General features: G+C 35.4%; 1 protein-coding gene across 9 annotated transcripts in view; it reads left to right on the top strand.

The window, feature by feature from the left end:
- Nucleotides 1-25,827, top strand: part of GULP1 (GULP PTB domain containing engulfment adaptor 1) — a 151,461-nt gene that overhangs the window by 94,878 nt on the left and 30,756 nt on the right. For all 9 annotated transcript variants that reach the window (XM_084288907.1, XM_084288899.1, XM_084288900.1 and 6 more), the window contains 2 exons: nucleotides 16,184-16,255; nucleotides 23,939-24,037. In XM_084288907.1, coding sequence (XP_084145033.1) covers nucleotides 16,184-16,255; nucleotides 23,939-24,037 — 171 coding nt within the window. The remainder of the gene's footprint in view (nucleotides 1-16,183; nucleotides 16,256-23,938; nucleotides 24,038-25,827) is intronic.

The following is a 25,827-nucleotide window of genomic DNA, read 5'->3' as shown; positions in this document are numbered from 1 at the left end:
AAGAATCTGCAATAAATTAGGTTGGAAGGGGTCTCTGGAGATCATCCAGCTGATTCCTACCTGAAGCAAAGCTAACTTAAAAATCGGGTAAGACACAGCAGAGCCTTATACAATCAAGCTTTAAATTCCTGCAAGGACAGAGACGTGCAGACTCTGGGCAGCCTGTTCCAGTACTTAATCACTGTCACTGTGAAACTTTTTTTCCCCTCATTTCCAGTTGTAGTTTCTTTTGCTGCAACTTGCGATTCTTAGTCTTACACACATCCGCACACACACCAGCCTTGTAATCTTCAGCTTGAACAAGTGCTGCCCCCTTTGCTTCTCACAATGAACTGTTATCCATTTTCCTAACCACCTTGTTAGGCCTGAATGCAGTTTGTAGTTTATTTTTCTTTAAGAATGGGTTATTGTTGCTCTATTTCATGTTGAGATGAAGAGCTTCTGGAGTGAATTCATACAACTTCTAGGTTACAAGGGACATAGTTTATATGTGGGAAACATTTTGTTTGTTTGTTTGTTTTTTGTTTGTTTGTTTGTTTTTTTGCTCGAGGCTTTTCTTAGCCTTTCAGTGTAAGGGCTTGGTCTCCTGAGTCTTCACTGTCTTGGCTGTCTGAAAATCTGCAGCAGGAGACTACATAGGATTGATTTATCTGGCATGGTCTGCAGTTAGAAAGACTTGTTGATGGCATGATTAAAATAGTACACTGAGACCTATCTGTGCCAGGTACGTTCTTTGGATTATTTTTGTTGCAGAAATAATAATTGCAATTCTATTCTTGCTGTGGAAGAGTTGGTTTCTGGAACGTAGAACAGACATAAATTAAGGTGTTAATCCAACTAGCACTGATAGTAGGAGAAAATATTAGTATGTATGACATACCGAGAAGGAAGCAGAAGGTTTGTAGCAGTAATAGCAATCCTCTTTCAATTGCAGTTCTTTGTAATATGGGATTTAGTATTGAATACAACCTCTAAAGTATATTTCTAAAGACAGTGTATTAAACAAAAGTGTAAAAATAAGCTTTGAACATAAATGCATCACTGCCCATACCTAGTAGTTCCCTCAAACGTGCTGAGCAATGAGACTGTTGAGACAAAGACATGAAATCATTAGAAGCTTTGTAACAACTCTTCTAAGTGTCATTTTGTCATTCTTTAGAAAAAGAATAAATATTTGATTATAGATCTTTAATGGCTGGGAAAGATGCTCAGAAACCTCAGTTCCCTGAGCTTGGCAGCACAGAAAAGAGCAGGCACCACAAGAATAACAGGCAGAGAGTGGTACAAATATCTGTTCAAGACAACTAAACAAAACTCAGAGGTTTGTCCAGAGAAAATGAAGTAAATATCAGTATGCTAGGAAAAAAGGACAGAATTTCCAAAAACCTTAGGGTCAGCAAAGATATGCACAACATCCCTTTCTGTTCCTTCTCTATTGCTGATATTTATTCCCTTGCCTCTTCTTAAGGCTGCTGGAAACTACCAATTAGCCTCATTAGCATGCCCTCCAGGGATTCTTTCTGCACAGTTGTATTTCCATGTGAGCTGTCGGCTGTGAGAATGTGAGGTTTCCTTAAGCAGACTTTTTAGCCTCTGGACTGTCAAGTGAGTTGCATGTCTGACGCTTGAACTAATAGGCTACAGAGTTCAAACATCCGGATTATTGTACGTGTGGGTTAGGTGGCCCCCAGCTGGATTGTTCTTGCTTTAAATTAGAATCAGGCCTGCAGATGAATTAACTCCTCCTCTTCTCATCTCCCATTTTTGACAAAGCTGGATATTTCTGTTCAGCCTTTGCTGTATTTATGAAGACACTCCCTTCTTCTCACATCTAGTGTGCACTAAAAATAATTAGGCAACTCTCCCAAAACGAACTGGAAAATATAAAAATAGAACTGAATCAGAGAAAATATGTTCAACTTTTTGAACAGGAACATCTGTAAGGGCATAGCTTTACCAATTAAAACAAGACTACAGGAATCTGTCCAACAGCCAGGCAGAACAGCAAGTAAAATAAATTCATCATTCTAAAAACAAAAGGACTTCATACATGCTCATCTTCTTTATGAGGATTCATCATCAAGAAGCCATTGGACAAGTTACTAGCTGCAGCTTGTGACTTTTTAAACTCTATTAGAATAGTTATGTATGTAGCCAGTTGTGAATCCTGGACTGTAATGAGTATCTCTCTCAGAAATGCCTCCTTCAGATCACTTGGATTTAGGAATTGTAAGGTCTGCCTTGACCTGTCTTAGAAAGCACATTGAACCTAAGAACCTAAGCTGTGGCATGCCAGAGAACTTTTCATTACTGGTTTGGGACATGGCCAAGAATCATATTTGCATGAACTAATTTGTAAAGCTTTGTTCAAATATTTTGTATTTTTACTAGAAATTATTGCCCGCTTAGAGGGAGGGAGTGTTGGGTTTTTCATGGGTATCATTTTCTTCTTTCTGAATCCTTAAGGGAAACCAAATCTAGAAAGTTTCTGGAGGTTTTTCAAGTAAATAATCTTTCAATTTGTTGCTGTAGTTCCTCTAAAAAGAGGAAAAATGGGGAAACAAGGATATGCATCAAATCTTGATGATAATTGTGGAGCCAAAAGGTGCATTGGAATGAGCAGATCACTTGAAGCACTGACTGAAAATGTCCCTACGGCATTTCTCTTATTATTGCTGTAGACTTCTGTGCTTTTGAAATAGGAAATTCTAGAGAGAGAGTCAGAGAGAGAAGTTACTCAGCAAATTGCGTGAATTAGAGTATTCAGTTAATAAGATAAGGTGGAAGGAAAGTTGTCTACTCTAGAATATAGGCTTGTTGCTGGAAATTCATTAAAATCAGGAATGTTTGTGTCATCATAAGTCAACATTCAGAGGCCATATTCAACTTGCACTACATGAGGCTTTGAGGAACTGCAACTGTTAGAGGCAAACCATTCTCAAAATGGAAAAGTATTCACCTAAATTGCGTGTGCATACTTAATGTTCCAACCAGTTTTAAGAGGTTTAAATGTAGATACAGCTCTGGGGATTTTTTAAAATATTTATTTAATATTATTTTTAACTTAATGGACATCTAAATGACATGGTATAAGCTGTCTTGATTTCATATGTGGTCAGGTGAATTCTCCTTCCTTCTTTTGTACCATATTTCAGGGGCTTACAATCTTCCCCTGGAGTTGAGGAAGATGGGAAAATCAAGTCTCAATTGCATCCTTTTTGTCCTTAAAATTTGAGAGCGCTCTGTTCATTTTATACTAGTTTTAGCTTTTTACTTGTATTTTTATTAGCTATTAGAATGTTGTGTACAAGGAAGAATGTGGCTCAATGTCTTACATTGATTTTTACTAGTAGCACTCAGAGGTACTAACTGAAATTATGCTGTGCATTTTCAAGAGTTTATTGTCATTTATCACAGTTCACTTAGATCATCAGTTCCTTGAAGCTAAGGGCTATCTTTTTGTTGTTTGTGCAGCCTCTAGAATAATGAGATGGAGCCTCTAGGTGCTACCGTGATGCAAATAATCATAGATCAAAGTTCAGAAGTAAGTGACAGAACACTTTGGAATTACCTCTAATGAGCTTACTCTTCAGAAAGAGTAATTAAACTATAATGGAGACAAGAAATGGATGAATTATTACCCTAAAGATATGGAACTGAGATAATACCGGACGTTTTCTGCAAATTTGTCCCAAATGACTGTTCTTTAATCAGATCTCAAATTCTAAATTCTACTTCAGTGCCTTGAGCTCAAGACTAAATGTATTCTCAGTATATTGTCTCTTAGTAAAAAGGAGTATGTGGCTACTTTAAAAACTAAATCCTTATATGATTGTTTTTAAAATACACTGTTATCTTATTTTTCATTCAGCTGAGAATGGGAGAATCGCTATAATGATCCAGACAAGATTAATTTTACTATTTTAGCACCAGAAGATAGCTCTTTTTTATTGACAAGCATAATATTTTATATGAAATAAGTGTCAGATAACATTACAGAGTCGGATTAATTGCTGTTGTAAAATAACATACAAAGTAATTTCCAGCTCTTTTGAATAGTTCATTTGAGATGTCCATCTCATCTACTTATCAATCTTCAAGTTAGTAGATGTTAAGGTCCAGATGACGGTGGTTTCACTTCATGCTTCATACTTCATGCTGACAGGTTGAATATGTCACTATTAAACACTTTTGCAGTTGTAAAAATAATCTTTCTAATTAAAAATCTCATTCCCTATAAATTATATTATTTAGAGGAAAATATTTTCTATATTTAGGTAGTGCTCTGCAAATTTGTTTCAATCATCTCTGGAATGGTAGAGTAAAAAGGGAGTGAAGTCTCTTACCCGCATCTTGGATTAAACAGCTCACTTCATAGCTAGGTTTGGAAAAACTGCTGGTTACTGATATTCTTGAATATACTGAAGGCCATGTGTCCAATAATAGTGATCCCTGTATGTAGATTTTATAGCTGGCTTTAATGTGAGATCATGTGAATAAAACAAAGACCATCCTTTACATGAAACAAGTGTATAAAGCAATAATCAGCTGTGAGAAGACTGTTCTGGTTACATGAAGGAAGAAAAAAAAATTAAAAATCCAATATAACAATGTAACTAAACCAATACAAGAAAATCTGTGCTGGCTTCCCTGTCCCTTTTCCCACAAGATACCCACTTAATTTTAAGATATTTTCTCAGAGTTTCAAGTGTAATGCAGTTTGGGGGTTGGGGGGTGTCACAATTGTTGCTCTGCTTTGTTACCTTTTTTTTTTTCCTCTGCTCATGGAGCTTCTCCCTCTTCAACTCCCACAGATACTCAGCTCACCTGATTTTTACTTGGCTACCCTAGTCAATTCTCTCAAACTTCTGAGGGTGTTCTGTGAATCTGGTGACTCACAAAGACACTACAGATGTCATTTGCATAAAATTAACAATAGTCTTAGGGTAGTAGATGTGGCTTATGAAGTGTTTTTTAGGAGCAAAGGAAAAAAAAATATTTTTTCTGTCAGAAAACACATTTTCTTGGCCACTTATGTCAAAATACTGCTATTAATTTATGTGCATTTATTTAATCACATCTGTGTGGATTATTAATGTGATTAGGAATTACATTTTACTAACTCAGTTTTTCAGCACTGAAATTGCTTTATTAAGAATAAGTTGGCTGTTTATTTTTTTTCAAATGGTGATTCTCAGTATAGGAACTACCGTATAGAAAACAAAAACAAAACAGTGACATAAACAACATGAAACCTACCCAAAGCTAATTCTTGGTTCACATTTCTGTTAATATACTTATCTACAAATATCTGTCCTGTGGTGTCCATTTTCTCCTTGGAGTCATGTTTCTGCTTGGAATGTATGTATAAAAAACTATTTGTTAGAGAAATTATAGCTATAACACTAGATTTTAAAGAGCAGATGATCTGTGGTAATGAGAGTTCAGATTCATAAATGTTCAGATTATGTTTAAAATTTTTGTAGTATGAAATAATCCTTGAAAGTACTGTTAAGTTTCCAGTGTTAAATGACTAGCTCGATGCATTCGTGATTCTTTCCCCAAAATATCAGTTTTCTGGTGTCCTGCTTGTCCTCTGTTTGACAGCCAAGTGTTTCTATGAATCAAGAATTAAAGTAAGAGTTATTTCTTTTCATCTGTGGAACAGTAAGGCTCACAGTGTTAGAGGTCCTAATTTAGAAGAGATACAACATCCTTAAAATAGGCAACTTCATATTCCGTATGAATAAAATGGAAAAGGACTTTAATAAAGCAAGAGTAATGGTCAGTAGTTACTTGTTCCTATTACTAAGGCCGTTTGTGTTTGAATGAGAGTTTTGTTCCTAACTGTGACTTTTGTTTTATCCCACAGGGAATTCCTGTTTCTGTGTCTATGGTATCATCGCATGTTGCCATGGCAAGTGTGTGATACTGCAAGTTCAACTGTATCATGTTAGTGATGGACAAGTGAGGTAGAAATGGGTTTAGACAAAAATAAACTTCATTCACAAAAGTTGAAAAATTGTGTGGCATTATGTCTGCTTTTGTAAGATGTTGTTAATATTTTTCACTACAAAAGAGTAGCTTCAATATTTTTCTGTTTGTCTTTATTAATATATTTATAAAAAATCCATTACAATTTCTTCCACATCTTGTAGAGCTGATTTACATTGAACAACAGCTGTGATGATTTTGTGTCCCAGCTTCAATCTGAAGCAGTTATTGCCAGCTGAGCACTTAGAATTGCACAATCCCACCTTGAAATGGCACGTGAAAACTCCTGCTTGTTCTCGTACATCTTGTTTTGAAAGAAAGAATGTGAAGCCTGTGTTCCTGTAAATGCGTGCCTAACAATGAAATCATCTGGGAAATATCTCTTTGAAGGAACAACTGCTTTCTGAGTGATGTCATGGCCTGTTTACTCATGTGGCTTGGAGATGCACCCCTGGTTCAACTGGCTCTGTTAATGATGTTCTGAATTAATGAAAATACTCCAAATTTTACTGAGCTTCATCTTGTTGGTAAAGGAGATTGGTTTTGCCAGTTTTACAAACTAAGATAGGTTTTGTTATCAGATATTGAAAACATGTTTTGTTTTTTCATAATGGTGTTTTGTCAGCTCAGCTCAATTTTCGTTATTTTTAGGGAGGCTTTATTAGCCTGAATATTTTGCAGCAACAGCAAAGTCAGCAAGACAGATGGAGCTCAAATAAATCAGCTTCAAGCTGTAACTTGCTATATTTTGTGGGGGGAAAAAAAATAAATCCTAAATTACTTGCAGAATGCTAACACAGAGCAGACCAGTGTGTGCTACATTTGCAGGAACAGTGGTGTTCTGAAAACCAGGGGGTTGATACTTTGGGCAAAGCAGAATCAAAACTAGGACAGCAGTTTTGCGTGTTGTATACAGGGTGTTATACTGATAACTGCCAAGAAATTGTGAGAACACCACCACTTGCTGTCTTCATCTTACTGTTCTTTTAATGATAGTGTTGTACTAGATTGTGGTTTTCTTTTTGTTAGTTTGTTCTTCACTGTTTTGTTGTATTTTTTTTTCTTCTTCTTTGTTTTGGGCGGTCCTCTATTAGCTTTATGGGAATACTAAAGAAAATGAACTGTAACTTCAGTGTGGGTAGACTAGTCTTTTTTTGCAAGTAGTAGCAATGAAAATATTTTTTCACCCTGTGGTGCAGTGTAGTTCCCATTAGGCTTTCCAGTGTTGCTGGTTAGCATCTGCAGTGATTAAGTGGGGATTAGAGGAAGGTGGTTTCTGCATTCTTAGCTTTCTAGCGGTATGTTGGATATCTTTGCAAAGGGCTCTGTAAACAGAAATATTTGTACTACGCCAGTACATATGAGTGGAATATAAGAGTTGCTGAAGTTGTGTCTTATTGTTAATTCAGTTAAATCACTATGTTGGAGTCTCCTGTATGAAAAAAATGCAAACAAGACGTCAACTTCCTTATATTAAGATATTTGAAAATCTCTGTTGTGTTGGGGGGGGGAAAAAAAGAAAAAAAAAAAAAAGAGCCTTTCATTAAATTTTGATGGCTTAGTCCAACTTCCATAAAGAAATGACACTTCAGTCAAATCCAATTCCTGTGGTGCAGAACTAAGTCTACTGTCCAGTCAGGGGCTTGTAAAGCTGAAAATCTGCCTTTTCTCTCATTAGGCTGAATATTTGAAAGTTTAAAATACTGAAAAAGCTGAATCATGGGCTTGTAAATCACGGGCTTGTAAAGCTGAAAATCTGCCTATTCTCTTATTAGGCTGAATGTTTGAAGTTGGAAATACTGAATATGAATTATTTTTAGGTAGACTCTTCAGTCAAGGTAGTTTTCTAGTAATGATAAAAAGGTTTATGTAAATATTTTTGCACTGGCAATAATCCAGTCAAGAATACTTCAGAATTGAGATATTTCAGCAGTATTTTATGTCTTTGGTGACCAAGTATCAGAGGCTTCGTGTTCAGAATATACCTTTCTGAAGGACATGCCAAGTTCGTCAGTTCTCTTTTTCCCTGTCTGGATATGTGGTACCTTCAAAGAAAAATTCCTGTGAGTGTTCAAGTACCCTTTCCTGTGCAACCATATGAACAGAATTAAAGTCTGCTTGAATAATCACCATCACTGAATGTTTGTTCAGTAATGATAACTCTTACATGAAGAAAAAGATGCTGTATTTTTTGACAGTGAATTCAGAGTTGCTAGTTCTTTTAGTTCTTGAAGGTCAGAGATTAAATGAAATGTGAACTTATACATATATGACAGTAACAATGGAGGATTGCAGGAGCTGGAGTTATTGTCTCTAGTCAGGGATGGCTCAGTTATTTTCTAGGCAAGTCAGGAGCGACTCACAAAGACCACAAAGGGGTTAAGCCAGATCTTACTAGTCAATGATATGCTCAGCTGGTGGTTTTTTTCTTATTAGTTATCCTAAAAACATCCAGGAGGTAACAATGGCACTCCACAGGAGGCTCTGCAGAGCTGATGAATAATAATGGAGAATATGAAGATACAAATGTGATGTCATTGTTTTCAAGGATATTAGATGAATCTCTGTGTAAAGTGCTCATAGTTTCTGTACTGAAGCACAGGAGCTATTATGGCTTGAAGTCTTTGGATTATCCACAGACATCCCCTGTTGCAATAAAATGAGTGAACGGATCCTTTTAGGAAAAAAAAATAAAAATCAAATCAGATTTGTTCTGATGTGTAAAGACCAAAACTGGAGACACAGAGTATATCCCAACTATTCCCAAACTAAGTTTGGGAGTGTTCTGTTTTTTGTTTGTTTGTTTTTACCTTTTTCATTTTATCCAGTCTCTGTGCAAAGGATTTTTACATGTGAAATGTAATGACAGTGCGGCACACGTGAAGAAGGCATGTCCCAATCACAACCAGGAAATATATGATAAGAAATGATTTTCTTCCAGAGATAAATTTGTTCTCTCTACCATCTTCCCCTTCCATTTTGTCCCTTCCCTTTTTCCTTTCATGGCAAATATTCTCTTTGATTTTTATATTGTTTTGTTAATATACCAGCTATGGGCCATGTGCTTAAAAGAAAAGCAGACCTTCAATACAATCATTTGTGCATGTTTAAAATCTTCCCTTTTAAGCTCTTTTCCCACATAGCAACAGCTTTTTATACATTTTCTAAAAATTACTTGAGCTTGCACTTCTTTGCTCAAACCTGGAGTATCCATCAGGGCTACTCATATGACCCTGCTGCTGCCCGTGTGCTCCTGCTGGGTACTAATGTAGAGCTCACTTGGACCAGCAGTGAATCCTTCACTGCACCAAACAGGTCTGCAGAGCAGAGGTAAAGAACTGCTTTTTCCTCTTCCAGTTTGAGGAGGAAGTAAATCTGCCTGAAGCTGTATTTATTCTCGCTTTGCCTCTGGCGAAAATCTGGGGAGCTGATAATGGGGTGTGCCAGGGGAGTGCAGTGTGCAGCCCTCCCCAGCCCCTCGGCTCCGTTATAAGCTTCAGATTCAGTCTGACAGCTCTTCAGGCATGATACAGTTTGATACACGCTTTTGAAGCACTCTGTGGAGATTGATGGACTGAAAAAATAGGGAATGTTTTTTCTTGTATGGCTGTTATTTTCTACGGTGACAGTCCTGACAAGATAAGCTTTTTACCTTTTTTTGCTTTCTTTCTGTATTCCAGCCTGCTTTTATCTTCCGTGTGGAGGTACCAGCTGTATCTTAACATTCCTTTACCTTTAGGATGAGATGTTTTTATGCAGAGAACATCTCTGGTACGGTGTTGCAATCTGACTTGGTTTCAAATATATCCCTGTTGATAGCTTTCCTAGCAGATTACCACGCTGACTCCTTGGAGAAGCTTTCATCTTTTACAAAGTGTTTCCATTGTTCTGAAGTTCTGCTTGCAAAAACACTGGTTATATTAACATAGAATTTCCACTCCTGTTGCGTTTGCCTCTTCTTCTGGCTGTGGATTAAAATGCAGTGACACTTGAGGAATCTAACCTGGTGCAGTTAGTTTTTGCCTTTAAATTTACACCAAGCTTACTTGGATTTAGCTTACTTGGACCAGGCTTTAAGTCTCTTCTCAGTGAGAAGAGATGTAATTTCTCATTAGAACTATCCATGGGTCAGAAGACAGGTGTAGGCAAGATTAGGACTGCCTAATATCCTCAGTTCCTCACACATCCTTAACAGAATATCTCTAGATCTGCTTCCAACATTCTGGTTCCTGGCAAGAACAGCTCCAATAAATGTCTGTATTATATATGTCCATCAGCTGTTCAACGGCATGTTAAGCTGTAGTTATAAAATTCTTTATTATTTGTACATTGTGTCAAATTTAAAGACTGAGATGATTACTTACACATTAGTCAGTAAAGAGTTTTTAGTTATTACACTACTAGAAAATAGGAGAAAATTAACCATCAGGGCTTGTTGGTTGCTTAAAATGAAGCATGGCATGTTTTACATCACTATGTTCCAAAGATTCTGTAGTTAAAGGTTATCTAATCATTTTAGTCTTGTTTCTCTGATGATGTATTTTTTGTCAACATTTTAGTATTTTATCAATGTTTTTATTTATTTATATTTATTTGCTATAATTGTTTGCGTTAAACATTTTCACCTATATTTTGTATCACTCTTTTGGTTTAATCCTACTGACAGATGAAATACCTGGTAATATTTAATTTTCATTAAAAGACACTTATTTTTTCTATATATTTCTAGTCATGCAGTCATGTCTTTTTTTTGCAAATAGTACCTGAATACTCTTTCAGAAAAATGCCTAAAATGTTTTTCCTCTATCAGAGTCACTATTTATGCCTAATGTTACATGTCAGGCGAGCAGGGGTTATTCGATAAATGTGCTCATGTCTGTGGCACATTTCTCTCCATACTTCTCATGTGGTCAATTTGATTTCTGATCTCATCTGAGCAGCAGTCACGTCTGGGACAGATAGTTGTTTTTAAGGTGTGCTAGAGACGTGCAGATCCCCAAAGGGGAAAATGCAAACATTTCTGTACCCTGGCAAAGACTCTAACCAGCAGAGAACTAAGGAAACTGTTACAGGGGGACAACTTGAATGCAGGGAGTGGGAAGAGAAGGAACCCAAAATTGGAAGAGATGGGCATTTTTGTAGTCCATGTACTTCTGGTTGATAGAGAAGACACATGTATGCAAGTCTGAACAAAAATTGTTTGTATCTTAGGGTATGATTAACAGCTTAGACATTGTTTGTACATTTTCTGTATAGATTAAGAACTAGTCTCCCAGCTCTTTCATCCTAGTTCTTTATTGTGTACTGTCATTCCGCTGCTATTAGAATGTGGATATATTTGCTTTCCTTTAATCAGTAAATAAGCATTCCATCAAATTCTGCAGTGAAGTTAATTTGTCAAATGTTGGCAGCAGGTATCCAGTAGTTTGCATTACTTATTTTCCCTTTCTTTACGGTATTAATTCAGTAAGTACTTTTTTTTTGTTTAGTGGCATATAAATTTGTGTAAGAGAAAATTTCTTCACATTCAAGGTTTTCATGGTCATAAAGAAATGTGTCACTATGAAAAACTGTAGGGTTTCTTTGTTCGTTTTTAAGTGAAACGGGATGGCAAAAGAAAACAAATGTTTTATTACTAATATATCCTACACTGCTCTCTACTGGAAAAGTGGAAGTCTATATACATATTCAAAAATGTACCTAAAACTATTTCTTAATCAGTATTTTCTTTAATGATGCTTTTGACTCCAGTAAAACTTGTTTTTCCTAAGGGTGGATGTGGTTTTGTTTTGTTTTAATTCCCTGTAATTTTTGAAGAAAAGCACCTGGATAGACTTTGTGTGTGAAAATGTTGAAATGAGTGTAATTTTGAGAGACAAAATCTAAGCTGATGGGAAAGAATTACTGGAGAGTGTCTTGTGAATGGCAAGGAAAAAAAAAAGTGTTAACTCATCTGACCTTATTAATGGCTATTATTTTAATAATTTCTCCAACCAAAGTACAACTTAAAAAGCATTTTTAATAATTTCACTGTGGAATTGAACCAAAATGTGTCTTTCTTAAGTTAAGTACAGAGTAAAATTTTCATTCAACTCTTCCTTCTGCATGGAGTTGATTACCCACAAGGGGTCTGTTTACTAGTTTGCTGTATAAGACAACCCTCCTGGCCGTTGCAGGGCAGAATTATTCTTCCAGTTGCTGCCAATGATAAAACTTCTGTTGATTCTAATAAGATGAAAGAGATCCCAGTAATTCTCCACAGCTGCACTATCTTGCAAATCTTTGTATGTGGAGCAAGCACATCTGGTCCTCTGCTAATATTGGATTATAATGAATTTGATCTGAGGTGTTTGTCTTGTGTGTGGCTGCTCAGAAGCTCACTTTCTTAATAGCAAGCATCAATAAGGGAAAAACAAGCCTTAATATACTTTAAATTAAAAAAAAAATCTGTTAAACTGTTTGACTGATAAGATCTGTTGATGTCATAGAAGTTACTTCTGACTATAACCAGCTGCAAGTGAGAGCAGAATAAGTATTGCAAACTTAGACTTTTTTCAGTTTTGTAGGGAATGTGTTTGGAAGAATGGCAGACTGCAATGAAAAATGAAGAGTAATTTGGAAATTAATATGCCCCAGTCTGCTATATGTTTATGAAGAGCATTAGATGTCATGAGCTTTAAACTTCTTAAATAATTCAAATGGAACTTGGTTTGATTCTGGTAAAACACCTCATTAACGTTAAACTTAATAATACATAAATATTTACAGAGATGGGTCTGGTGGCACATCTGACTAACTTACTGAGCCTTTTTGTTTGAATTGGCTTATTACGCACAGAGTGCACCAACTTGAAGAAGAAGTCTTTTGCTACTTGCAAAGAGTAAACATTTCTAACACAATCACAAGTAAATATTTTAACCTGTATTAGGTATTTAATGTTAACGAATGATTAAGAAATTAATGCACTTATTAAATTGCATTTAGGGTTAATACTGAATGATTTGAAGGAGAAGTGCTACCTTATTTTCTCTACTCAGCAATTATATTAAGTGTAGGAGTAGTAATAGCTTGACTTTCAGGAATAGTTATGTTTCATGGTGGTGGTGTTCCTCGTCAGATGGCTCTGCAGAGCCAGCTGTGGGACAGAACCTGAAGGGACCAAAGCAATCACTGACTTAACAAGTACCCATCTTTCTACAGACCTGCTTGTGAAAGGACCCTCATCTCGAAAACAAGAGTCTAATATTAATCATCTTTGATTCAAAGTTTCTCTTCTAGAACCTCTTCCACTATGAATATTTATACTTGCAATGCCACAACTGTACTGGATTCCAGATATAACATATTTTTGTTCTCTCTGTGTGTTCATGTGAGATTCAGTGATAAAAATCTGCTGAAAAGACAGTAAGGAAATAGCCATCTCCCAGATTTATGAGGATGATGAATTAGTTATTTATTATTTTTGAAGTCCCAGAGGTGACAGAGCATCAGTTATGTTTGGGATTATGCAAACACAGTGGCCTTCATGCTGTTGAGCTTGTCATCTAAAGTCTCAGTTTGTGCATTTGCTTAAGTACTGTGAGTAATGCTGTAGGAATTGAAAAATGGAATAGGAATATGAAAAAAGTGCAGTGGTGTGGCAGATGACAGAAAATGTGCAAAGCAGATGAAACAGCATACAGTAAAGAGCCTCTAGTTAATGTTAGCTATATGTTAAGCTTATATTGTATAGTCATACTTTATTGTAATTAGAAAATAAGTAGCTTTGATTTGAAATTCTGCTAATATTTTGCCCCAAAATAAATCAGTCCAATTAATACAGATGTTCAGAATATTTGCTCTTGTTTTTCTCTTGATTACCATATCTTTAAAAAAAAAAAAAAAAAAAAAAAAAAAGCTTATGGAGGTCAGACATTGAAATGTAAGCAGTTTTGACTAAAATTCAGAATAAAAAGTAGAACTGCATTTAACAGACATACAAATATGTATCACTTGCAAACCATATAACCCATAGAATGTATGGTTTCATCACCTCTGAGTGATATTGACAGTAATGCTACAAATCTTTCTATTTATAGATTAAATGCATCTTGCTGTATTTCCCTATGCTGAACAGTTCGTAAAATGCAAGCTGTAATTCTAAATTCAAATTGCTGAGTGTATTAAAAATGTCAGTAGCAATGTTTAATGTCAAAACGAATGTTCATCTGGAAGGTAGGGCATTGCGAATGATTGGGAGAATCTGGGCTAGTGACATTATGCTCCATAAATATTGATATAATGCTCATGATGTTTCCATATACTTCAAGTCTTGGTGATTTCTTTCATAACATATTTAGCAAATGCAATTCGTATGTACATTTGGGGGGTTTATCAGTCATTTCAACCTGTGCTTTCAGCAGTTTCTCTCTGTACTTAGACATCGAGTGCCCCCTCCCCTTCATGATCAGAAATGAGGGAAGGGGCTGCAGGCAAGGCAGCTACCCCAGGACATCTAGAAGGGCACTCGACATGATCTCAGTGCGTATTGAGGAGTATCAGTCTGCTCACACTGATGGAGCCCCTGGAGCTGCCAGTTTCAAAACTGTCCAAAGAGGAGGAAGCTGAAGAACACTCTTCCACCTCACTGCACATAGCAGGGACCTCTGCTTGCTGTTCATCTGAGCATTGTCCATATCTGCAGCTGTTATTTCCTCTGTTTATGCAGGACTCCTGCACTGCATATATAGCACAGGAATGCCTCAGCCCTGCCTTGTCACAAAACCTACAGCAATTACACTTTTGCCTCATGTTGTGCCAAGTGTGTGGTGTATAAATATGCATGTCTGTATGTCACGTGTAGTATCCATAATTCAGGTATCATTTTTTATTCTATATACATCTTCTGAAGCTTTCACTCTTCTAGGGAAGAACACATCCCTTAACTAAAGTGCTTGGAGTTGTTACGTGAAAGATGACAAAATAATAGAGATTTCTGCTTTGTTATTGGAAAACTTTGGTCTCCTAACTAGAAAGTTACAATATCAGGGAGCATTGACAGCAGATGAGCCTAGATCACTGTGTTTTGATCTACATCCTGTTGTATTCAAGGTGACACAACACATTTCTGTCAGTAACAAATTTATAATAAGACTTAATTATTGGTAGAGCTGCAAAGTTTCTTTGCCACTATACAGCTTGAGCATATAGGCTGTCAGTAAAGTTTAAAAAAAAACAACAACAACAAAAAAAAACCAACAACTTCTGAGTTAGTGTTGAAAGCATCTGTAGCTTGACAAACTCAAGTTGCTTTTGAAACTGCTAAGAATTAAAAGTTATAAAACCTTTCTGTATCATGTCACGCAGAAACTTGTATACTTCAGGGAAAAGAGGGTATTCATCTTTTCTTGCTAGCATTATGTTGGCATATTACAGGTACCTGGTGTGACTAAATCAAGTGTACCTCAGTGTTGAAATCAAGTAGGCAATCCATAATTATTACACAAACAAATGCAGTTTGAGCTGGATTATCTCGGTGTCCATAAAGTTTAGTAGAAACAAGCAAAACTGCACAGAAGGACGTAAAGGAATTTCAGTACAAATAAGGAATGGTAAGATCCTGTAGCAATATCATGATTTGTGTATTGACAGGTGTATGTTTGGTTTCCCCTAAAAAACAAAAATGTAACCTGTATTAAAAATTCTTTGATTACGAGCCTTAATATATGTTAGGACCTGTTTCCTTTAAATCTGTGAAATTACCATACCAAGCAGCTGTAAGACTAGAATCAGTCCTTTTTAGTTTGTCTTGTACCATGGTATGTAATTTTTAGTTACCTAATCCAAATCATTGTCCCATTTTGATCAATGGGAATTATCCTATATCCCTGTTTTTGTATGTTTTCATTATTTTGTAAAAGAGAGATTACCAGAATGATAGTTACCCAATGGAAGAAGGTACTTAACCTGTAATTCAAGACTTATTGTAGGATCAAGATATATAAAATGGTTTTAAAAGTTGCTTTTAATAACTCTTGTTTGTCTGACTATAATTTCATTCTTGTTGCTCTCTTGATTATGAATAGCTATGTACAGATATGTTAATAACTATTGAAATGATTGTCTTTCCAAAATATTATTTGGGAATAGTTGAGAAGTATATTTACTTGAGTCGGGCCTATCTTATTTCTCACAATTACACTGTTTTCAGTTTCTTGGCAGCACGGAGGTAGAGCAGCCCAAAGGCACAGAAGTTGTCAGAGATGCAGTTAGAAAGTTAAAGGTAAGGAACCTTTGTGATGAAAGACAAATAGAATGTATTCTTAAGCTATTCACACAGATAAGACACTTTGCAGGTGTTTCCAGCTAAATTAATGAGTTCTGGAAGCAGTTACTTTTACTTGTCTTTTCACTGCCATGTAGACATTTCCCTGTTGTATCCATATTATTAGATACAACTTTGACTTTACTGTTAGTGACAGACAATATCTTTAAAGCTCTCCAAATGCTATGAATTGTGGTGGGAAATGCTGATTTGATTTGTTTGTTAAGTCACCTCACAGTTGAATTGTGCTGGTTTGTGCTGAGCTGCTAAATATGCTACTGGAGCATTGGTTTATTATTTAGCTGTAAAAACTGTTCTGCCTGTTGTTGTACTTTCCATGACTACTTCTAGGATTTTCAGTGTTCACTTAAACAAGAGCCCTTCTGAAATGTATGGAAAATTAGGGAGTCTGTATGGAAAATCTTGATTCTGTGTTATTACCATAATTACAAAAAAAAAAAGGGGGGGAGGGGGAAAGGAGAGGGGGAGGCAGGGGAGTAAGGGCATGAACCACACTTCGTGTATTTCAACTTGTAAGATTGAGGGTTCCCTTGAATAAGCTTTCTTTACACAACTGCATAGTAATTATGTTCAGTTGTATTGAAACAGTTCATCACTCTCATTTTGCTCTTCTAAAAAGAGTACAGCTGCCTTTAAGGACTAGCTTAGTCAATTCTTAGTCTTTTATGCCAAAAAGATGTACTGTATTGCAAGTTGTCAGACATTAACGCCTAGATGTTTTCAAGTGTAAGTGTATGTAGGTATCCTTTTTTTTAACAGAAGCAGCATACTGCAAGCAGAAACAGTGTATGGTTTTGTACGTACCTTACACAGTTTACAGGTAATAGTGAAGTGAAAGCTGTTGTGTTGGATGCTTTCCATTTATTCAATAACACTATGCAGAATAAAGATAATTCAGTGCAAAAATAATGTTAGTATAATAGCCTGGCATGGGGAAGCTTCAATTTCATTTTTAAGATGTTATCTTAGACTCCTCGTAAAGTAAAGCATCTGCTGAGTGTCCCTGTCTATCAAGACAGTTCACTGGTGGATCCACAATACCCTGGGCATTTACTGAACACTACAGGTTTTTGGTATGTTGGATTATAAGATCTGGTCCCTTAAAATACTTTGCTCTGAAACCAGGATTTCAACCACCTGTTCTCTGACATGCATGAAGGTCCTGAACTATTGTTCCTTTCTTGGGCAAAAACATTTGGCAGCCTAGCATGAAAATTTTCAAGGAAGAATTTTTAGTATATTCTTCTTCTGCTGGTGGAGTATATAAATAGCTGTCTTAACTTTTTATGTGTGTTACCTAAATAAACCACCTCGGAGATGTGTGTCAGCATCACTGCTGACAGAGTGGCAATGTTTTCTTCAGACTTGGAATTTCGGAGCTTAATTGACAAATATTACATGGAATCTCATATAATTTCAAGCTGATTAGAAATCTCGAAGTAATTAAAGACAATTTCTGGAAACAAATGAAAAATATTGGAACAGAATTTCAGAGAGCAAATAAAAACAGATCATGTTTGAAGCAATCCTCAAGCTATTGAATACTTACAACATAAAATGTTGATTTATGTTCTGTGTTGAATTCTTTGAAGAGAAGCGTAGAGATACTAAGTTTTTTTTATTAACACAAATCTTTTTACTTATTTTTGAGAATGTTAGCTTTTTTATGTTATTGTTTGTTTGTTTTGTTTTTTAAAAAGCAAAACAGCTTGAAAGCTAATGCCTTATATTGAAAGGAAAAGTTCTTAGTGTTTTTTGGAGTGAGAGAGTTGCTATATATATATTTTAACGTATGTAGCTTCTGGTGTTGTATTTTTGATTACATACAGATTGTTTTTAATCACAGTTTTGTTAATCACAGTTTTTTTAATGAAAATTAATAGCTAGCAGTAAAAAAAAAAAAATGACAACACATGGAGCTATTTTTACAACTGGAGCACATTGCATTAACAACCTTTTGAATGCTGTCACTGTAAGCTGTTTTTTCATCATGTCATCAAACTATATGAGCAAATACATTTGTAATGAAACTCTTTACTACTTTAAATCAAAAGCTTTCCACTCATACAACACAAAGAATTTTTCACTTGCCAAAATAAAGTTTTGCACAAAACTAGCGTGCAACTCCTTGAACTTGCTTTCACCAGCAGGTGGAGCTCATGTTCTGCAGTAAAATAAAACCACTTGGAAAAAATTACATTTTCTTGATGCTTCTTTCTACTTTTTTAATCGCAAATGCAACTACTACTATATAAATACTTGCTAATTTTTCTGGTTCAGTTGCAATTTTGAATCTACAGTTGCTTCAAGTATCTCTATTTAATTTTTCTGGAAGGTTGTCCAAATTTTTCATTTAGTCAGGATTTTCACTTGTATTCTCAAACTTGGGGCAGTACTGCAGGACAAAGAAGAAATTTGTACACTAATAACTTTCAAGTGTGCTTTTTAATTTCTAAGATAAGGGGGACTGTTCTCATAATTTATTACAAACAATTTTTTCCTTTCAGTTTTCTATTTAAATCTATAAAATGAAATAAATACTCAGCAAAGTGGTACCAAGATGTTGGATCAGAATAAGTCTGTTAGTCAAATGTGTAAAAATCAAATCACACTTGATAAAATAAAGTAAAATGATACGTTATTTCAATTAAGGAGGGACATAATGTTTCAATTAGTCTGCAGAAATGAATTTGGACCTTGTCAAAAAGTTGAAGGGTTGCCAGAGGTGAGAAGAGATTGCAATATCAGCACAACAGATGGAAAGGGCAGCATAACCAGACCCCTAGTAAGAAAGTACTATGGAGCAGGGTTAGGGAAAAGCTGGAAGTAAACACTTGTGTTTTGGGCTGTTCTTGTTTGAGTTATGGCTATTCTCTTTTACCCACCTTCCTGCTCAGTGATTATGAATGAACAGAGATTATGTAAGTGGCACTAATCACTTTGAAGCCACCTGAAAATTCATAATTTCATTAGATCCACAAAAGATGTGCATGAGAGCTTGGACCATAATATGACCTAGAAGAAATGGTGACTGTTCTCATCAGACATCTCTTTATATAGTGAATGTTGTGATGAAAAAGTAGAGGAAAATCATCTTCTCAAAGCGTGGTAGAAAGCTGTCTTTCAGCTTAGATAACTATGTTACCGCCCAACAGACACCTTTAAAGATGTTCACATGAAGTGGCACGTGTGGTGTCTGACACACTGGAAGTCTGTGTAAAATGAAGGAATCGAACCTTTGTAGCCTCGGCTGAAGATTAGCACCCAAATCACAGAAACTTCCACCTTTGATGTTTCATGGTTCTTCTTAATCACCAAAAGAGGTGTATATATTAAATAAAAGCACATAGATTTGATATGCATAAGTTAAAATTGATTTTGGAAGAAAAGTTTTTAACCGCTATTTTTTTTAACTGAAGCTGCTGTCTCTGATTTTGAAATGTTTATTTTCCTCATGTTGTTTCTAATTGGCCTTCTGATTGCAGTTTACTAAAGCTTAATGCCATAAGCATTTCAAATATATTTTAATAATAATATGAAAATGTTATTTTCCCTGCTATTTTAATAAAAGATAAGACATATGGAAGTTTTTTCTTTCATTTAAAAGCAAAATGATGCCATAGAAAATGGATTGATTTGTATGTCTTGCTTCCCTTTAAAGGGAATTAAATTATTTTAAACTTCATTAAAATACAATGTTAATTCTAAAGCAGTTAAATAAAAACTATCCCATTCTACTGAGCTGCTCATACTATGATTGGGCCAAATTTGGGTGTCTTGCCTGAGAACAGTATATGTATAAGCTAACTGCTTAAGAATTTGGACCGTTGTATCTCGTCCCAAGCCATGCTATGATTCATTATAATTTTGTATCATTGTCCACTTTTATGCCAATGGGAGGCTACAGATTTTTACACTCTTAAATAATGTTGTTACTGCGTAAGCTACAAATATTACTTCGTTTGCAACGTGTGCTGAAAGGACAAAATTAGGAGTGTAAAACTCTTGTGTCCAGAGGCCCCTGAGAGTCCATGTTAGCAAGAACGAACACGTAGAAGTAATAGGGAGAGGAGAAAATAGTCAAGTGGCAATTACCTGTGTATGGGTTCAGGTCTGCTGGTCAAAACCTATGCAAGTTTGGGAGGTGGCTGAACCAGACATTCTGAAGAGGTCAGATACAAATAAAATTACTTGTCTGTATCTGTATGGTATCTGTTATTATCATAGATCAGGGAGTGGGCAGGAAAAGCATTAAGAAAATAGCTACAATAGCTACAGATTGTAACTATCAATTGTACAGATTGACATGTACTTTTCAGTCACTTGATCTCAGTAAACCTTTGATTTAAAAGCTTGTTCATCTCTCTTGGATATCCATGGTGAAGAGATTCTTTTCCTTACGTCTTCCATGATTAACTTGTTTTTGATTTGCACCATTTCTGTAGTTGATAGAGCTGCTTATAAAGTGCCTTTCCAGCCCTCTGCTAACTTGTGCAAATATTTAGTAAGTTTTCTCCATTTGGTCAACATTCCTCTGAATTTGAAAACTTCAGAATGTAGAATTTGAGTTGTGGTTTCACAAGCAGCTGATACATTGCATCCTCTGTGGCCTTCTTAAAGATTGATTCAAAATATCCAAGGATTGCATTATTCTTCCTGATCATTGCATCATGAAAAGAGTCTACAGCTTATTGAAAGCCCACTGTGACACCAAGACTTACTCAACTCTTTCTTTGTAGGTTAATCTATAAAGAAAGAAATTTTGTTCCCACATGTATGATTGCAAAGTTGTTATTGCACCAGAGGTGGCTTGTTTGCATACTGGCAATGTATTCTTTACATTATTTGCCACTAGATCTGTATTGCTATTCTGCAAACTTGCTCTGTAATGATTTGAGATTTCACTAGAGATCATTAGTATCTTTTTGTCTCATTTTTTCATCTTTTTTCATCTTTTTTTTTTTTTAATTTTTCAGCCAGCAGATTTTATTAGTAATAATTTTCTTCCTGGTCATTTTTCAATACTGACATGCTTAAGAAATAAACCCTGCTGGAATACATTAGAAACATATCTGCCCAATGACAATTTCCTGTTTATAACTGCATCTGGAGACTAACTTCACTAATACTTTCTTTGTATTGCTTCATTTCCTAAATATAATGGCATGCAAAGCTTAGTAAAATACCTTGTCTATTTTGACAAGATGCATTTTTTTTTTTTTTTTTAATTTAAAAAAGCTTTTTGGTCATCATTAATTTCATTTTGCTTAAGTTCTTCAGTTCTTGAACCTTACGTATACCTTTTGGGAGCAGAGACGTGGTAGGGTCAGTTTGTTGACCCTTATTTAGTATTGGCAGGAATCATCTTCTGGAACTTCCTCAGTGTTATAAGACTTCTTGACTACTTGGAGCAAGCTTTGGCCAGCTGCTCTAAAACTTGTGTAAGTTACGCAGATTCACTTATTTAAAAATGTTTTCATGTTGTAGCTGTTCAGGTCCTTGATGAGATTATTAAAGTTGGAAACCCAAGCCTTTCATCAACATTCTTAACATGCACTATTGCTTTAACTCAGTAAAATTAAATATTATTTATCCTTCTTGTTAACTACTGCACAGAAATACTTGTGCATGCATACCTTAAAATGAACGGGACCAGGAAGCTAGCGTTCATTCAGGTTCAAGGCTGTTCCAAGTCATTGCATGCTCCAGGATTATTATTTATGGGGTGGGTATGGTTTTGTGCAATATGATGTGCATTGGGAATTGAAATGCCCAGGCTTTCCAGGTGATGCATATGTTTTGTGGTCATTCAGTTTTACGTGTATCAGAGTGAGCCAAGCACAGAGCCCAGTTGTACTGTTAAAAGGTAGCATGTGTGTCCTTGAAGTTTTACCCCCTAAAAGTTTATAATCAAACCACGAATCAGAAAGGAAAGCTAAAATAAAATAAAATACAATGGTTTGAAAATGATCTGAAAGATGATTTAATTTTATGTTCATCTTTAAAAAAAAAGTCTATGCTAATAAAACTTTTGTTGGCCTATCACATATTTTTAAAGTAGAGGCATAAAAATCAAACAGGTTTAGCTGGTAGTATAACGTTTAAGTCTCTGGGGAAGGAGGGGTTGGATTAATTTTTATTAAAGAAAAATATTTTGCTTACAGCAACTTTGAAGTTTCCTAAAAAGTCAAAAAATACTGATAGCCAAAATGCCTTTAAACTTGTGTTTCATTTCTTCAATTAAACCTATATTTTTAAAATAAAAACTTCATATTTGATGACCCACCTTAAGTAAAATAAAGATTATGGGATTGTTATTAGACTGTATTAGAAGTGTACTTTAAATATGTGAGAAATGTGCTTGAAGACAAGTAGGAGTAAAAGGACGTATAAATTGCAAGAGCTGTATGCATGACACTGAAGACAGGCAGAACAAAAAATTAGCTCAGCTTTGCTGAACTTTTGAACAGCTGGTTTTCTCTAGGAAGTCATCATGTACAAACCTTCATGAAATATTTGGTCAGTGACTGTAGCAATTCCAGCTGTTGAAATACAAAATGGCTAGTAAGATTTAAGGGTCACTTCTGGGAGTGGTGTGGGGTTTTCACTGTGGTGGGCTTTTTTTTTTTTTTTTTTTTTTTTTTTTTTTTTTTTTTGTAGTTCTTTTGGTTTGTTTTCAACTAACTTGTAAGCATGATACAACTTCGAGTGTGTTCAAATAGGTGCCAAGCAGAGACTCCAGCTCCTCTGGCTCTCAGTGAGTTATTGTCCTTATTTATGCATTCAAAAGGAACATTCCCAACTGTCAAAGACTGGAGAGGAAAAAGGCTGGTAACAGAGCAAAGTGCAAAGCAGTGCCATATCTTTGCTGAGAAAGTTACCTAAGTTCATGACACTTCCTTTGACAAGAGTAGCAAATTTTAGGCTCTTTGTTTATTTTGTACACAGTGTTCATGAAGGAAAGGCAAGTCAGATCCAGCTGTTAAAAAAGGATTTATAAAAGGATGGAAAATATATTAAATAGGATTTATGACCCAGTTGTAGGAAATGTCTAGCTATCATCTAGTGAACTGTTAGCAAATAGATCCTGAGAATATGATAAATCAAATATTTGTGTTGACAGCTGTAATGGTTTCACACTGAACCTGTTTAAAAGAATTAATTTTCTTAAAATAAATGATACTTACCTTTCATGATTTTGTACGGAAATGCATATAGGATTAGTGTAATGTAATTAGTGAAAAAATAATAATGCTCACTAACAACCAAGCAGTTAACAAACTGTCTGTCTGAAGGTTTTCATATTTCTACTGTTCTAGTAATCCGATGTAACGCTGTAAATAAAGTGCATAAATTAAAGGTAATATTTTCAAGAGAATCAGCTAAATAATTTAAAATTATAGTTTCCTAAGCATAGGAATATTCTATAGCATGCAATCAGAAATGCTATAGTGTGACCAAATATGACTTTGGGAATGGTTGGTGGTGTTTGTAAGAGCTTGTTTCCTCTTTTGAGAGGAAAGCCCCAGTTTGCAGGAGTTAAGAGGAAATGAGAAGTAATTATAAATAAATAAATAAATTTATTAGTGATGTGATTGCTTTAATGCTTTCCTTTTGTAGTTTGCAAGACATATCAAGAAATCTGAAGGCCAGAAGACTCCCAAAGTTGAATTACAAATTTCCATCTATGGAGTGAAAATTTTAGATCCAAAAACAAAGGTAAGAGACATACTTACCTGTGATGCTAAAGCAGTAACTATATATGGCTTTTGCTGCTTTTAATGTTTATATTGTTATATATTAAAAACAATTACAATGAAAGCTGTTCCGTTTTTGAAAACATTGTCTTAAAATGCTATTTCCTCTTACAACATGTAGGTAACATCTTCCCAAGAAGGTACATGATACTCAGAAATACAGACTTGATCTAATGTGGGATTTAATTTTTTATAATGCTTCCACACCAGGACTTTTAAACCCTGAGGAAGATGAAAATGCAGTGTTAATTGTATGTTAATATGCATGTGGTGAATTCCATTCCAAGTGGTTGCCATGGTGTAGGTGCCTCCACGTAGGTGTTTTTCGTGAATTTGAGGAGATGGTTTGTTTGCAGTGACTCATTCCTCATGATGTTGCTTTGGAATTGCACCTCACTTTCTTTAACTAGTTCATTTTTTTCTTCCCTTCTGGTATTTTTGGGTTTTATTATTGTGCCCCCCCTTCCCTAGAATGCATATGTTTTTCAGGTGTTACCCATTTGTCTGTAAGCTTTGGGCCATAAGGACTACTGTATGCTTTTCATCTAACAATTCCTGCCTTTTCAGCAGTTGTGGTCCATTGTGTCATCCCACTGATGGGCTTTTGGTTTGTTTGTTTGCTCTGGTATTTTGGAAAGGGTTACATACTAAGCAAAACATCCTTCTCACAGACTTCAAAGAAGAATGACATAAATACGATCTAGCTAAATGAGCAATTATTCCGTAGTCGGCAATTTGTAACATATGGGTGTTCTTAAGTCTTTTGTGCATATGTTGAATTTTGGAATACAATGAACTGTTTGTTGCTACTTTTTACTCATGGAATAGTTATGGCCATTCAGAGAGTGGTACTGCCTTTGGAGAAAAAGTGGTTTTGGTTCAGGACTGTATCTACTTGCAACCTATTTTCTCTTCAAACTTGTGATACAACCACAATTCAGTAATTCATAAGCACAAAGGATAAAAATATCCATGTCAACTTCATTGCAGTTTTTGCATCTTCCTTATGTCGTATGGTAGAAGGGAGTACCAAAACCCATGTTCTGCCAAAAGCCATTTCAAAATAACAGTTTTAAATGAGGAAAATAAATAAATAAATAAATAAAAAAGACAGAAAGGGGAATAGGAGCATTTTAATCTCATTACAACTTCGTAAGTACAAACTCCAGTGGTTATCAGCTCTGAGCAGTCTTTTTACCTCTCCTCTTTCTTTTCTTAAAGCTATGTGTAATAGCAAATGTGAATCAAGGTTTCTTTCTTTTTGCAAGTTTTAATGATGCTTTAGGAAATGACTTGAATTCTATATTATCATCACTGACTACAATATTTTTTTAGTGTGTTTTTGAAACATCAGTATCATTACAGAGGAATATTGGTTGTTGCTCATGTGATGACTATTAATTGTGGTAGGAACAGGAGGCCTGCTCATGTATCATTCCATATTTAATATTCAAAAAAGGGGAACTAAAAAAAAATTAATAGTTCTGTCCTTAAATGATTTGAAATAGTTACACTGATCTATGAACCTAAAAGAGCCAAAACAAGCATTTGGTATTATAATTAACTCCGTTAAAGAACTATAATGGGAAGAATTTGTGTGACAGATTTTGGGACACTAGAGAAATAGGATGCACAGAAGAATAACTGTAAAGATTGAGAAAGGAGAACCCAGTTAGGGCAAGGGGAAGAGAAGGGGAAAAGATTGGCCATATGGTACATTTTTGGATAAAATGCTGAGTGCAGAGAGGGCAT

The sequence above is a fragment of the Netta rufina genome (genome assembly GCF_964035555.1).
Source record: "Netta rufina genome assembly, chromosome: 6".
NCBI lineage: Eukaryota > Metazoa > Chordata > Aves > Anseriformes > Anatidae > Netta > Netta rufina.
The sequence above is the reverse complement of the archived record's forward strand: the minus strand, read 5'-3'. Positions and strand labels throughout refer to the sequence as shown.